At 31.8% G+C, this 16,946-nt stretch overlaps 1 protein-coding gene across 1 annotated transcript; it reads right to left on the bottom strand.

The window, feature by feature from the left end:
• Window positions 1-1,299: 1,299 nt before the first annotated feature.
• LOC134699281 (collagen alpha-5(VI) chain-like) lies at window positions 1,300-7,993 on the bottom strand. Its single transcript, XM_063560887.1, has 7 exons — window positions 7,757-7,993; window positions 7,152-7,261; window positions 6,546-6,662; window positions 5,739-5,849; window positions 4,945-5,228; window positions 2,763-3,039; window positions 1,300-1,959 (listed from the first exon to the last, which is right to left on the bottom strand). The coding sequence occupies exons 1-7, from the start codon at window positions 7,831-7,833 to the stop codon at window positions 1,343-1,345; spliced, it is 1,593 nt and encodes a 530-aa protein (XP_063416957.1). The 5' UTR covers window positions 7,834-7,993; the 3' UTR covers window positions 1,300-1,342.
• Between the last annotated feature and the right edge of the window lie 8,953 nt (window positions 7,994-16,946).

The following is a 16,946-nucleotide window of genomic DNA, read 5'->3' as shown; positions in this document are numbered from 1 at the left end:
GATTGTCATGATTATGTTGCATCTATCGTTTAGAGAACGTTAATATGGCGACCAGGTCATTAGTTACGACCTTTCAATTGTGCATTTGATGGTAATCATAGTAGCCATCACACTAAAAAAAGTGTTGCGATTAAGAATTAATAGGATTAAACCACTTTTTCGATAGGTTATCAATGGTGCTCTTACTCACAAACTTAAAATAAAAGTGTATTCAGTATGTGAGTTAATCGCTCTGGTTTTCACATCAATATGACATGATTATTAATTTTATTTCAAATTTCCGAGTATTATTTAAGATATACAACTAACACGTTGTTGTCTGCTTTGTTGGCTGGTACGACCACAAAACAAACACACTGCGAGTACTCGAATCTTGTTTTTAATCCTTGATTATTGGTCCTGTATGGATAGTTGAATGTTTAGCGATCATGTTACTTCTCCTTACTTTTAAAGCTTTGGCTCATTATTTCTGTTATTAGTTTACAAATAATACCAGAAGTGATGCCTTGTTCTACGAAAGGTAAATCTAAGCTGATTGTCATCTGAGCCAGAGATTATCTATGATTACACTTTATTATATTCAACAGATGTTTGAAAGTACAATTCCTATATTATTGTTCTTTCTTCATAGGCACGGGTGTACATTAAAGAATATTTTGCAAACTATAAAAAAAAAATGGAGAAACTCACCAATCGAACCATCACACTCCTTTCAAAAACATATGGCAAAGAATGTGTTCACTGCATGATCAAGTGCCCAGTAGTCTGCACATGATTCAAAGGTTTTTCTATCTCTAAACATAGATTACCTAGGCCATGTTTTGGACAACTTGCCGGGTTTTTTTTTTTTTTGTGAAGAAGTGTTTGTATATGATATGGCCTTCTAATTATTTTGATTTGAGCCCAACTGATAAGTCCATTCTAAATAAAACACGCGTCTGGTGTAAAGAAAAATATATTAGCTGGGTATCTTTAATGCGTCTTTATTCAAGTCATCATGGCACTTGAATCCAACAGTTGAAGGGCTATATCGATTAGGAAGTTAGACATAATTAAACACTAAACCTTTCAAAAAAAGAGTGTGGCATATCCTGCTACGGTCATATATGACAAGAGTTACAACAACATTTGACAACATTGGAAAGATTTAAATTTTAAATTATCAACCTTTTTTATAATGATATTTTGTTTGCTATTGTTTTTTTATAACTTGAAGAATATGTTGATACTTTTATTTTCATTTTCAGTTATTTATTATATTTTTAAAATGTTGTTGAGTTTAGTTTGAACTATGTGGACTACTAATGTTATAAACATCTGGATATAAAGCTGATAGAAAATCTTATGGGTACAATTGAAAAACAGAATCATTACACACATAATATGACGTCATACCAGACAAAGCTTTCAAGCAGTCAAAAGGATCAGTTTTCGACTCTGTAGGTATAACAAACAACTGACTTGCATCTAAAAGTATTTCTGTATAATCATTAGAAATAGGATCATTATGGTTTGTGGCGACTCCCAAAACTTCAATATCTGATTTGTTGAGATTAAGGATTTGGTCTCTTATCCCAACGGAATAATCAGTCATTGAGGAGGAAAACGTTATTACTATTTTCCTAGCCAGAGATCGTCCACCATTTGAACTACGAAAAACATCAACGCCTACAAATTCCAGAGTGTGGCTTAAATTAGATTCAACAGACACCTTGTCTAACTCAACTTGAAAGGCAGCTGCAATACGGCTGTGAACGTTGTTCGACCATGATAATTTGAATACATAATCAGCATGATCTGAGTATGCAACCATACCTATTTGTACGTTAGGGTTATCGTTATATAAACCTTCAAGTAATTTCCTGATGGCTGTTTTTCGGTATTGAAACCCAATGCTCGACTGATTCTTTTGAACATCTAAAAGTATGATGATGTCAGCTTCTGTCCTACGTACGCACACTAAAAAGTAAATTGAGTCAAGAATTTATTCGGATTTTATCGTGAAATGGAATCAAGGTAACACCAATAAGAAAATGATTCGTTTTGTTGCTTATCAAAAGTCTGTTAATATATTGGGAAATAATCATCAGTTACAAAGTTTTAATGTAATTTAAAAAGGAGATTAAAATTTCTCAAAAGCTATTCTACTCGTGTTTTTGGTATTTTTAGAAGAAAAAAATAACACAATCTATTTTCGGCTAAGGATTTATCACATTTGAATACAAATAGTTTCGTAAAAGGTGGCTTTTTCGACAACATACATATATCAAACTCTTCTTCCAAAGCGTTATGTTGGAAGGCAAAATGCAAATATTCAATAAACACCATTTACAATTATCCACCCTGTCATCTGACGGGCCATGTCTTGTATACAACTGAAGAATGTTTTTTAAGTTTTCGAACTTTTTAATTTTTCGTTGGACCAAAACAGTGGGTTTTTTAATCACTATATATCATTTATTGTGAAACTAGCATTTAAAGGACATTTAAAAAAAAATGTTTATGTGTATTTTATATGCTTTCTATGCAAAGTGATGTTTCACAAAAGGGAGGATACGATGCATGTTTCAATTTGTTAGTTCGTTTATAAAAATTCAAACAGTTTGCTTGAAGTTTAATAGATAACTTGCGCGTGAGAAGTCAACAAATGGTGTATTAGTTAAGCTTGTGGTAGCATTGGCATTCATACCACATCTTATCATACCTAGTAACATTGTAAAAAAGCATTAGGATTATATAAATGTATGTAGCTAAATATCTACCTGGACAACTGACGTCTATACTGTCTTGTATTAGTTGGTTGTAAATATCATCTAGGTGCATATGGTTGAACGCGTAATATTTACTGAATGCAATGTTTACAATCTCATCGTGAGAAATTGCATTCCCAATGCCTACTGCGAAAAGTTTTATTCTTTTTTCTCTCATTTTTTTTGCTTGTGATAATGCGTTCATTCTATCAGATGACAAACCATCATAGATTAAAATGACGTATTTGTAAGCAGAGATACGAGACCCAGATGACTTGTCGTGAAATATCTGCAATTAATGAAAAAATGAAAACCATTAACATGATAAGCAATGAAAATGATACTCATTTATAAAGTAAAGTTTACTCCTTGTTAACCTCTCTCTATATATTTGTTCACATGCATGCCTAAGTCGAATAATAAACAATAAGATTAAAAAGAGCCTTCAAATCAAAAATGAAGACTTCTTATGAAGAGTATTATCGCACGACCCAGGGTTAGTTAGTTTTAAGGCCACACCAATTTGATTCCTTGTTCGACAGACCCGCCCGCACCTATTTTTTTCAAAACAGATTTTTTTAATTTTTTTTATATTCCCGCTTCCCGCATCCGGAAATGCAATCATGTCCATTTCCCGCACCGTTTTTTTGGTGTAAATATTCAAAAAGATATCAACATCTGTTTCTAAAATCACAGTCTGACCTTTATATAACGATTTTAAACATAAAAGCACCCCTCCACACCGTGTAAATATATGTAAGAATATTTGTTTTAGCATGAAACCTATTTATGATCATTTATCCAAAGCGGGAGTGCTCCGACATAAATTTAGAACAACGGAAATACCTTTTAAGAACAAAAAAATAGTTTCTTTCCCCCTTACTTATCTTCCCTATCAAGAAATGTTCGTTTTTAGAATAAAGTACAAAGAACTTCTGAAGAATTTGCCTTCAACTGCAATTATATTGTATGCTGGCGAAACAAAACTATCCATAGCTGCTGGATGTTTATGCACCTGTCCTGATTGATTCAGGGGCCTGTCGTTCACCATCGTTTGTTGATGTTGTTCATTGGTAATTTCCCGTTCGGATATCATATAATTTAGATCGTTGGTTTTCCTGTTCGAATTGTGTACGCTAATAATTTTGGGATCCTTTTTAGCTTGCTGTTTGGTCTGTATCAAAGCCCCAGGCCCGTAGCCAGGAATTTCCGAAGGGGGGTTCGTTTGACTCACAAACTCGACTTTAATAGTCACAAATCGAGCAGAACATCGACTTTAACAGTGCTTACAATGTATTACTTTTCAAGGGGGGTTCGTCCGAACCCCCCCCCCTGGCTACGGGTATGAGCCCTGTACTGTGACCTGTGTTTGCTATTATCAGGTGGAGAACAACCCACCCTCAAACAAGGGGTCATTTACTGATGTAGAAAATAAAATAGAAATACCAACATGACCAAGAATTTGTTTCGCTCTTATATAAAAAAAACCTTACAATGTTGTACTCAAAAAGAGAAGACTTACATCATATTTTAAACAACTTTTTCTAAAAGAGGGGTCCACTTTAATATTTTGAATAATTATTAAACTGTTAAAGTAAATGTGTTAACATGGTTAAAGTCCAGGAATATTACAAAAATTCTTGGACATGTTTTGACCATTTATTTTAATACCAGATAGATATATAGCCCTTTAAGAAAATATGAACCCTTTTCAACAAACAAATATATTATAACTTATATTGATCCTCATAAAACATGTAAAAGGGATAAATTTATAACATAAAGGGTTGCCCCCAAACTGAATATGACTTGGATGGAGAATTGTCTCATTGTCATACATAGACCAGATTTAATTATTTCTTGGTGAATATGGAAACAATACTTCAGAAATTAAAGAAATGTCAAAGTACAAGTGATAAATCAAGTTTTAATATAGTCAAAACCTACTATTTTATGTTTACAAAAAAAAATTATAATCGCTCGCCTCTACTTTTCAAGCTTCGCCTCAAAAATTTGCAAATTAAATATTTTTTTATTAAAATTTTCAAATCGCTCGCTCGCCCCAAATTTTGGAGTCCAAAAATCCGTAGAACAAGAAATTAAATTGGTGTGGCCTAAAGGTTAACAATTTGAAATATTGTTTGTTATATTTTAGAAGTTTTGTAAAATGTATTTTTAGTATAGTTTTTCATACCTCGTCTGCTTTTTGTAAGGCCTCACCAGTATTTGTTGGTCCATTAGAATTATGTATGTCATAAAATGCAGACGTAATTGATTGTACACTTGTATATTGTACAAAGTTAAAGACAAGCGAGGGATGATAGTTGTATTTCATCAGAGCAATTTGAAAATCTTCAGATCCTATAGGCAACCTTTTGACAATGTACGTCATAATTTCGATAGTTCTATTTAGATGACCTTCTGTACTGGTAGATGTATCTACTATTAAAAGAATATCAGCTGGCCCGGGTCGACAGTCTAAGAAAGAAATTTATATTTCATGCGATATATCATTAACATAATTCATAATCTGTAGGCAAGCAAACTAATAAATATTCTTATTTACTTGCACACGTATGTCAGCTGAATGACCAATATTCGTCGCAAATTTATAGTGTGCATAATTCTGCAACTTATTGATTAATGTCGACAAAACATGGAAAATAAGAATGACAGATGCATAAGCCACGAATGTTTTTATTACTTTTCTCATTTTTCTTCTTTTGAGAGTAAAAAAAGGTAACCATTTCCATAATAAAGAATACAAGTAAACTTCAAAACTTCATCAGCATTATATCTTAATACTGGGTTCTTGAAACATATTGATAAACTATCTTAACATTATACAATATTCCAAACTTTAAAAAAGAACCATTATGTAGCTCCGAAGAATAAAAGGATAGAATAAAAAACGATTTTCTTTTACTCTGATAAATAAGATATGTTGATATCTAAATGTTGCTTTAAACAAGATAAAAATGTTTATACCAGGTATACAAACATTCAACTGTATCTTTTTCTGACCATTACAATTCAAATTATCCAGGCTTGTTTCATTACTGCATGTGATATTATAATCATTCAAATCACAGGGTTTACCTGGGAAAAAATGTGAATGAGTATGTTGAGTATGTTAAACTGTCCCGTTATTTCAGCAAATATCTTTAGGTTATAAAAGTTAACAAATAACACTCGTAATGTGTAAAACAAGTGTACAATGAGGCTGACAGAACTATAACAATATATCAAAGGTTTAGTTTTGTTAATCGATGTTTGGCTTTTGGATAGTCTTTTTTGGGGGGTCATTTCTGTTCCTACAAAACAAAGAAAAGTCTACTTTGATATGAAGTAACAATAGATCAGGAGTGGGCCCGGGTGAATGCGGCTTATTTTGGATCTAAGCTTATACGAGAGTAAGACAGTAAGTCTTAAAAAAAAAAGGATGTTTGTTTATCCAGTAATACATTTTAACACAGAGACAAAGTCAATTTTATTACAATGAAGAAACTGTAAACTTATCATAGATATTAGATTAAAATTTTGTATTCAATGAGCTGTACAAATTCAAGAGTATATGAACGAAAGACAGTAGGTTTTAAAAGATTAAAGAATATTGCTTTATCAAGTTATAAAATATTAAAGAATATTGTTTTATCAAGTTATAACACAAAGACAGAATCGATTTTATTTCAATGACGAAAATGTACATAAAGTTACCTCATATATCAGGATTGAAATTTTGTATTAAATAAACTTGTTATGTTACAACGTTGATAAATAAATATGAAAACCTACATTTTTGACAAATTACTGGGAGTTTAAATGACTGTTCACTACAAGGCAAATCGTTCCATGCTGAGTTCTGAAATATCTCTCCGCAATTTTCCATTCCGTTGGCGTTATCAGGCTGATCTGTTAAAAAGACTTTGGATCTTGTCAAAATTTAATTTTAGAACATAACATGAATATACATTTTATAGTACAATGTTACATGTTAATCACGTTCTTTTAGTTTTCCTCTTTCCATATATATTTATTGAAACATGATAGAGACACTTGTTTGTACACCGCAATCGAAATAGGGATATGTCATTGGTTATTCTAGTCCAACTACATGAATTTACAATATATTGATTTTATGATAACCGAAGAGGCAAACGAATTGCAATTGCAGACCTTTTTATAGAAGTAAATGCATCTATTTAATTTTATAGACAGTGTTTTCAATATTTACTGGATAACATTATGCTCGCTCACATACTTGTACATAATGTCAATGTTAGAAGTGATGTGGAAAATGTGTTGGAAACTGTATCGGAATATTTGTTATTTGTCGTTCGTCATGGATATAAATCATGTTAGCCATTGAAATAAAAAAGAGCTAAAATTTAATTCAAATACTTTTTCCCCAATTCATATCTGTTTTATTAACTGGAGATCCATCTGCCCATATCCAGTTTCCTTCTATACATTTATCGTTTATGCCAATCCAACCATTTTCGATACCATTCCTAAAGTATGAAAAACCATTCTCTCTCCAGTAACAATAAATCTAGTTGCTGGTCTTAGAAAATAATGTTTATGTAACACAATATGGATTATAATTTATTTAGTCTCACTTTAAATCATGAACCTGAAGACCGTATCATGAAACATGTATTGGGTAGATGAGTTTAATGATATAGATACCAAATTGTCATTATCTTTTAAAAAAAAACGTGATAGAAATAAAATACATAATGCAGTGTTAATAAAGGAATAATTCGTTGGAATGAAAGTTTTATCTATATATATAATTAAAGGTCAAATATATGTATTTTAAAGTATCTTGATATAAATTCGAATTGAACTACAAATCTTTATGTGGAAAAGATATTATCACGGTAACAAGCAATATACAAACTTGTATGTTGTGTGTGAAGTATTGATAATGCTTATTATGTATACATCACAACACCATACACCACTACACCATAGAACATATTGGTGTATAAAACTCAACTCACCTTTTTAAAAAATCTATGTTCCAACTATTCATATGTACAGTCGGAGAAAATAGAATAGCGTCTTCCTTGTCACACATTTTGACACCTTTCTCCCATGTTTCTTTGATTGCACCTTGCTGATCTTGAAGCACCGCGTATAACTTCCCATTGTGTTCTTCCCAGTTGTTACTGCCCTTAACTGTTAATTGAAACCAAAATTATATGCTGATGTATTTACAATGCTGCTTTTCCATAATACAGATTCAATTCATTGTTTTTTCAGGAAAAATCAATATTGTCCAATTATGTATACAATAGATAAACAAAGCTTAAAAATTTAAAAAATAGTCTTTTTTATGTGACTTGTAAAACACTCCTTTGACTAGTTTTAATTGATACCTAAGTCTATGATATTGATACATGCTATAAATGAATATAGTTATCAAATGTAGCTCGTTTATAAAATCTCCATCATGTATTTTTTATTGGGATTTTCAATTGTACCATTGTAGATTGAAGTATTTCTTAAGCTTGTACGAAATGTATTATAACCGTGATTATTTTTCGTTCTACGTATGCGTTATAAAATATGATACACAATTTTAACTGAATCATGATATATCAAACAAACAGCTACATATCTGCCTCTTAATTGGACAATATCAGAAACGTCAATTTTAGATCAAACCTCTGTTTAGATTACATTATAGGTATTGGTACATTTTTAGATATTGACAAACAACGACGATTTTGAGGTAGATTTTTGTTTTGTTCGTAAGCTTTGGAAAACGCTTTCTTCAATCCTTTGTCTGTTCAGTCGTCAGCACTCCTGTGTTGACTTGAGTTATTTTAGATATGTTCATAATAATAAATTACCTGTTAACAACTCTTTGATTTTTTTGACATACTAAGGCTATTCTACATCCGGAGTAGATTACCAAAGCTGTATTTGGCAAATATTTTGGGAATTTTAGTCCTCAATGCCATTAAGCTTCGTACTTTATTTGGCCTTTTTAACATTTATTTATACGAACGTCACTGATGAGTCTTTTGTAGACGAAACGAGCGTCTGGCGTTAATATAAAATTACAATCCTAGTATCTGTGAAGAGTTTTATACACAACATCTTTGATTTGACGGAAAACTAATTATCAAAATATATATATTTCGATGGTCAGTAATTAGTTATCAAAGGTAACAGGATTATTATTTAGTACGCAAGACGCGTAAAAGTCATGAAACTTTAAAAAAAAAAAAAAAAAAATTGATTGTCTGTTTTTTATTCTTGAATGGCTATGTTTTACAGAAAAATCTTTCTTTTAAAGGAAATTCTTTAAACTCATCAAAATTGTAATAAATGTACTGCAATTCGCCGAAGTTTTTACGTATGCGTTGACCTTTACTACAATATCTCATTAATTATTAGAATGACGCATAGTGCAAGTACAAATGGAAAAAAGTAAAATCACAAAAATATTTAACTTCGAAGACTATTCAAAACGAAAAGTCCCTAATCAAATGTAAAAATCAAAAGCTAAAACACATCAAACGAATGAATAACAACTTTCATAGTCCTGACTTGGAACAGACATTTTCCTATGTAGAAAATGGTGGATTAAACCTGGTTTTAAATCTAACTAAAAATTTCACTTGTATGACAGTTGTATCAAAGTCCATTATATTGACAACAATGTGTGAACAAAACAGGCACAACAGGTAAATATGTCACAAATAGGGGCACAACAAGAACACGAACCCTACCAATACCTAGGGTGATTTCATGGTCTCCAAAAGGGTAAGCAGATCCTGCTCCACATGTGTTGCTCATATTATTACTAAACCGGTAAATGGTATAAATTCTTACCTAACGAATATACACAAACGTGTTAGGTAAAAACTAATAACTGATTTAAAAAGACAAATTTGATAAAACAAATTAATTGACATATGGTAAGAAAAAGTTTGATTACCTAATGCATTTTGTAATAAGTTTCCGTAGAAAATACAAATATTACTGAAAGCATGCATGAAACTTTCTATTCACTTATTTGTCATGTTACTGGCTCTGTGTAAATTCTCTTTCAAGATTACGATCCGGTAAAAGTCGGCAACAAACCCAAAAGTTAAGTAGCTTGCTATCAACATTCGCGAAAAGAAATATTAGTTAAATATTCGTTATATATTCCTTATAGGTATACAAAAAAGGTGCATACAAGACTAAGTGTTGTATATATGTATAGATTGGTTCAACAATTTCGATAACATTGAAATTTCAAGCTTACGACATTCGTTCAATAAGACTTTAAATTACAAATATATTCATCAGAATGTGTTAACACTCAACATCGTTGAACTTCAAATAACATAAGGTCAACTGTTTCTAGCTGTGATGTCATCTATGATGACCATTTTCATTCAAGAGTATTCTTTGTAAATTTCTTTATATAAAGCTTCACATCGCTATTCAATAGAAAAAAGTTTCATTAGTATACTATCAAGAGAGAGATTGTTATAAATTAGCAATTTGTTTATATAACATTACCTCCTATGATAACTTTTGTCAAAAGACATGTAATCATAATGTTGTAAAACAGTCTCATGTTTGTTTGTTCCATCATGACACGAACATTTGCGATACGGAATCCCAATTTTCTTTTGACATCGTACGTAAATATATGAAAAATCAAATTTTATATTTATCAAATCTGTACATTTGCTTCAATATAAAAAGAACAATTAAAAAGTATTAATCTAGACACTTTTTACTGCAAATACAAGAAAAGGATCTGAGCTCTTCGTTTGAAAATGGCAATTTTGATCTTATAGTTCGTTTCTGTGTGAATTGCATTGTCGTTGTTTATATGCAGTTTAGTATTTTTTTTTGTTTCATTGTTTTCATCTTATATTTGATGTGCTTCCATTAGTTTTAGTTTGTAACCTGGATTTGTTTTCACTCAATCGATGTAAGATTTTCAAATGGCGGCATACTACTGTTGCTTTTATCTTTCAACTTTTGAATAAGTATACACAGCAACATTGTCATAACCCTAAACAGATGCCTAGAAGAAAAATAGTGATAATCAATTTTGTTAAAGTGCTACATAACACTAAACCCTGTAAAACCAGATAAACGTTTAGTTACGTTGTACTGGTACGGAAAATAAGCTTGATAAAAATACGTGTTTGTCAAACTGATATATGTGTCCAATGAAATTGTTTTTAGTAGTGTTTTTAGTAGTGTTTTTTGTAATTTTTTATTTTTTGTCGAAGGGTTAACGTAAATATTTTGACACAGTTTTATGAAAATTAAATCACTCAAATTAATTTTAGTATCATTTCGCAGAATGGAAGTATCAGGGTTTTATCATGATATATTTATAACTTCGAATTATCTGCTAATATGTGTATATTTCATGAAGAATAAAGTTACCGTTTACTGTAAGCTTTGATTTGATTGCAGATAAAGAATACAATAAAAATAGAATAAGATGATCATGTAAAGGCAAAACATAATCAATAAGACTCACAACTACATTAACTTACATAATATACTGTTGTATCGAACTTATATCCCAATGCTGTACATAGAAATATGACACCACGCTTCCATACTAATTAACATTACTTCACTGTTCACTGACGAAAAAAACAAGTTGAATTCTAAATCTTGAGATAACTGTAAAAAAAATGTGTATGTAGACACACACAAAATCGATGAGAACAAAAGTGTGTAGTGTTAATTCTGTGTATTTAAAGTAAGACATATGAAGTTTGTTTCTTATCAATTTTGTATGTGTGCACCTAAACAAATTATTGACGGGTGATCAAGTTGGCTTTAGTACATGACATTTATTACTGTCAATTTCAATTTTCAAGTAGCAATATTTACCGAGTTGTTATAAGCTTAGCTTAAGTTTGCAATAATACTTGGTAAAGGAAACTGCTAATAGATTTTTTTTCATATTTATTTAGGGGATACATTATATTTTTTTTTATTAACTTGATGTAGTTACATGATGTAAAGTTATACATATTCGCGTGATTTAATTCGTGCTTTTTCTCTATTTAGAAAATTCGGGAAAATAAATCGCACGCAAAAATTAGAAGGTTAACAGTATGTCAATGCATTTGATTTATTCTCAGTCAAAAGGGGGAAAATACAGTTTTATAATTGAAACCTAGATATCGTTATAGCAATTGGGAATATACATGTGCACGTTACAAATTCATATATATCATCCGAAAGGTAACGTTATATTCTGATTGTGTCTATAAATCAAACTGAATGAGTGAATGGGTACACTTATTGACGTTGAGCGTCACTAATGTCTCTTTTGTAGACGAAACAAAATTTCAATCCAGGTATCTATGATGAGATCATTTGCGAGCCGAACATACATTTAAAAAATATAATATGACAGCCGTATATTTTTTATGAACGGCTTCTTTAAGTTTAAAATGAACTGACAACACCATAGCTCTAAAAGATTCAAACGAACAAAAAAGTACAACAGTACACTAAACAACATATACTCCAAAAGAGTGAGCAACACAAACCCTACCAAAATAAGATGTGATCTCAGGTGCTCTGAATAGGTAAATTGAGCCGCCTCTACAGTACATGTGGCAAATCTGTCGTCATCTGAAAAACAGATATTCAATAGCGGTCAACCAACTCTTGATTGAGTCCGTAAAATTTACGAAGGGATGACTTCAACTTCACTACTTGGAACACCTTGTTTAATAGCTTCATTGTAAGCAGTTACCTTCTCTAAATGAAATCATTAAGGAAAATGCCATCCCTGGAATATCGTATCTTTTTCTATTTGCCAAGAGATTTTGTTATTGAACATCTCAATGCTATATCATTTTCAAAACAAGTTAATTAATGATATATATTTTAGAACATAGAGTAATAAACGTTTGGGAAAAATAGACTACAAATCCAATGATTTTTGTTCGCTAACTCTGATATATAAAACCTTCATATTTATGTCACTGTTAATATCACCTGAAGCTGGAAATTGTCAACTTATAAACAATGGTTTTTGCCAATGCTTTTTTGAACGTTTGTGTAAAGTGGATTGGATGCACCACGACTGTTCCTAATAAATATAAGTCACGCTTGATTTTTTATCTGAGTAGTATGCAGTATTTTCAACCTTTATCGTTTATGTTAAACAGCAGGTGTATATTTTACTATAAGGATCGATGCAACGGTGATAGAAGCAATTTTTGTTTTTCGAGAAACTCGCTGCTGAGCATTCCACGATGATTTGATAAGTACTAGCAAAATCACAAAACACCATGTTGCCAAATGAATTGGTTGGAAACGTATTACATAAGACTTACCAAACCTTACTCATCGATATTCATATATAACAAAAAAGTATATAACAGAGGATATTTGGTAAAGTATTAGAATACTTCTCTTTTGTGCTTGTTTGTATTGTTATAGCAATGATATAAAATCTGTTGTTTCGGATTTCAATTTTAAGGCAATGAATACTACTATTACATAGAATATGTTTTTAGATTTACGTTTTATACGAATTTAATCTTAAACATCTTAAGGCAACAAGCTGAAATAATAACACATGAAACTAATTTAATTTAGAACTATCAGACATGTGATTTGTTTTTTGTGATTTACTAGTTAAACCTTTTCCAGCTGATTTTTTTAAAACTTATCTGCGCAATTTAGCACTATTCCTCAATAATGGTATGCTATTTACCTTTTTGAAGTTTCCTAAATAGATAATTGTTAACCTAACAGTGTAAATACTTAACAATAGCGTTATCGGAGGTTAATAAATGATTTCGCATACCATTTAAAACAAATGTCAACTACATCTCCTCATGGCAGGAATAATCAGTGTATTTATACATTGTAAAATACCGTTGAATTCAAATCAATCGTTTTAATACTACATAACTTCGTCGTCAGGAAATCTATTGATTTTTTCTGAACTTTAAATTGAACTCATTTTTCTACATGAAATGTGATGATAGATAATAGAAGTGTTGCATTAATTGTATATTGGTACGAGATTGATTTGTATGACAAAATTACGTTATGTAAGTTCTTTTAGTTATCAAATATTATTATATATAGTTTGCTTTTATGTACACTTATCATTTGTATCGCTGTTATTTCTTAATGTTTTAGACTTTACCGGAAGTCGGAGATTTCAAGACGCATGTCCTATATATTGTATCATTGAGAAGCACCAAAAATTTAAGATCTTAAAACAAAAAAGTATAAAACAGAACTAGAAGTAAGCAGATACATATACCGGAATAAACACTAGTTGCAAAACATAATGTACAAGCAAATTTAAAAACACGTTATCTTTATTTTTATACCAGAATAGAATAAAATATAATTTGTTCTAACATTAAAAAATAAATCCAGACTTTTTTTTTTTAAGAATCCGATTTTGTCTCTATTACGTGTCGCTTCATTCGTTGCAGGTTAACTTTTATTGCAATGAGTTCAAAAAGATAAAAAAAACAAAAATAAAGTTACTAAAGTACAAAACACCTTTAAAACTATCAATATAAGACCACAAATACATGTCTACAATCACCAGCATAACAACAGACTCGATTTGATACATTTACCATGGTTGCGGCTTTCTTTATTACATCCACGAACTAAAATCTCCTTACAAGATGACAAGGCTTTCGAAAAAGCTATTCAAAAGGATTAATTCCATGTATTGATTATCTTTTTCACTTCTCCATACACACCCACCTTGGTATATTGTACGTTTTACATGCTACAAAAGACCTGACCTAGTCGACGGAATAGGCTCAATTTATCTTCCATGTTGTGCAAACAGTTGTTTGCTTGCTTTGTTAACCGCATTAGATAATTTGTTCGATCGTACATCAAAACAACGTATCATTCTTTTCATCAGATAATCAAATCAATATCTGTGATGTAGACCGATCAATCATCATTCTTAGTGCTCATAGTCCGTCGGAAAGGGACGATAAATGGCTGACCCGTGTTAAGAGAGAGCCACATCTCTTGCACGTTAAAGACACCCTTGTAGATTTCGAAAAAGAGTAGGCTAATGCCGCTACAAGGCAGCACTCGCACCCGCAAAGTGGAAAGGGATTAATATAAGTTGCAAAACTTGTTTCCCAATCCACTATAAATAAATATGTTTAAACTAAAAACTAAACTTAGTGCTAAAGTCACATCGTCAAATGCCATCCATGTCTTCCACACAGCATTCTAACCTTTCCAACAACAACGATGTCGTTTCACAAACGGTATATTGCTGGGTCTTCCAAGTGCTCCACGAAACCTCTTTCTAAATTATTTTAAAACATCTATTTTATCAGCAAACAAAGACGGGCTTCAAATTTATTGTGAAACTGCCTATTCTAGAGGTGGCCTGAATCAGATGTGGATACTTAAAAATTCCAAAGAGCTTTTAGAGTACATACAATCTAACTCTCTTTCATCTTGTAACAGTATTTAAACATTTGACTTTTCTACTCTTTACACAAGTATTTCACATTCCAATCTAAAAGACAAATTTAAAGAGTTGGTATTACTTTGCTTTATAAAAAAGAATGGCCAACGTAGATATACAAGTATTTTGTCTTAGGGAGGGATAAATCCTACTTTGTAAAGAATCATTCTGATTCTAACAAAAAGTGCTCTGAAACCGATATTTTCAAGATGCTTGATTTCTTGATTGACAACATATTTGTTACGTTCGGAGGACGTGTTTTTCAACAGACTGTCGGCATCCCAATGGGAACAAACTGTGCCCCTCTACTTGCCGACTTGTTTCTTTATTATTATGAGGCTGACTTCATGCAGAAACTTCTTAGGAAGAAAGATAAGAAGTTAGCAAAATCCTTTAACTCTACTTTCCGCTATAAAGATGACGTTCTTTCACTAAACAATTAACAATTTGGTGACTATGTGGAACGCATCTATTCCATCAAATTGGAGATAAAGGATACTACAGATACAGTTAAGTCGGCTACATATCTTGACTTACATCTAGAAATTGACAATGAGGGTCGGTTGAAGATAAAACTTTACGACAAAAGAGATGATTTCAGCTTTCCAATTGTGAACTTTCCATTTTTAAGTAGCAACATTCCAGCAGCAACTGCATACGGGGTATTTATCTCCGAATTGATACGATATTCCCGTGCTTGCGTTTCCTATAATGATTTTCTTGACAGAGGGTTACTGCTCACAAGGAAGCTATTAAACCAAGAGTTCCAAATGGTTTAGTTGAAATCATACCTTCGTAAATTTTGCGGACGCCGTCACGAGTTGGTTGACCGTTATGGAATAACCGTTTCACAAATGATATCGGATATGTTCCTTACGTCGTAACTACAATCCCCTTTCCTTTCATGAATGTGATCTACAGAATTAGACTATTTACCGGATTTTTAATCACACAAGAAACACGACGGGTGCCACATGTGGAGCGGGATCTGCTTACCCTTCCGGAGCACCTGAGATCACCCCTAGTTTTTGGTGGGGTTCGTGTTGTTTATTCTTTAGTTTTCTATGTTGTGTCATGTGTGCTATTGTTTTTCTGTTTGTCTTTTTCATTTTTAGCCATGGCGTTGTTAGTTTGTTTTAGATTTATGAGTTTGACTGTCCCTTTTGTATCTTTCGTCCCTCTTTTAAGACATGGAACACAGGAAGTGTGTGTTTGTGTTAATGCTCAATGCCTAGTGCACATGAAAGGTCAGGGATATAAATATCAAATATGCTTTCTCCCCTCCAAAACGCAAGCCATAGTTCATCTACCCCTTTGTCAGGGAATAGCGTAACAGCTGTTAAAGCAACTACACTATCAACTGTTCGAATCATGAATCGTTTAAGTCCGTGTTTCTTCATCAAACACATGCATAACAATTCTAGTGTCATTCTCTTCATGTGAACATGGTGCTAAACTTGAAATATTACCACGTGGTGGATAAGATAGAAAATCCTGATCATTTGTACTTCGACTAACGTTTCCCTAAAGTTTTGGTGAGTTGTGAAAGAAAACTAAAACGTTTTTGTTATTGTCGCCATCTCTCAGAAACTTTGCCAATTTTCAGGATTTTTTTATACTCTGGACTCGTCTGTATATCCCTTCCCCTCTTGCTTTATGTAGTAGTCTTCAAATTATTGGATATGTACGCATCATACACTACATCAACTCTTTTTACAGTT

This window comes from Mytilus trossulus, unplaced genomic scaffold (assembly GCF_036588685.1).
Source record: "Mytilus trossulus isolate FHL-02 unplaced genomic scaffold, PNRI_Mtr1.1.1.hap1 h1tg000050l__unscaffolded, whole genome shotgun sequence".
Classification (NCBI taxonomy): domain Eukaryota; kingdom Metazoa; phylum Mollusca; class Bivalvia; order Mytilida; family Mytilidae; genus Mytilus; species Mytilus trossulus.
This window is presented reverse-complemented; position numbering and strand designations above follow the sequence as displayed.

Coding starts and splice junctions, on each gene's coding strand:
- LOC134699281 (XM_063560887.1), bottom strand. CDS start 7,833: ATGTGTGACAAGGAAGACGCTATTCTATTTTCTCCGACTGTACATATG. Junction 5,229..5,738: donor GTTGAATGTTTGTATACCTG/GTATAAACATTT, acceptor TTTCTTTCTTAG/ACTGTCGACCCGGGCCAGCT. Junction 3,040..4,944: donor CCTTACAAAAAGCAGACGAG/GTATGAAAAACT, acceptor CATTAATTGCAG/ATATTTCACGACAAGTCATC.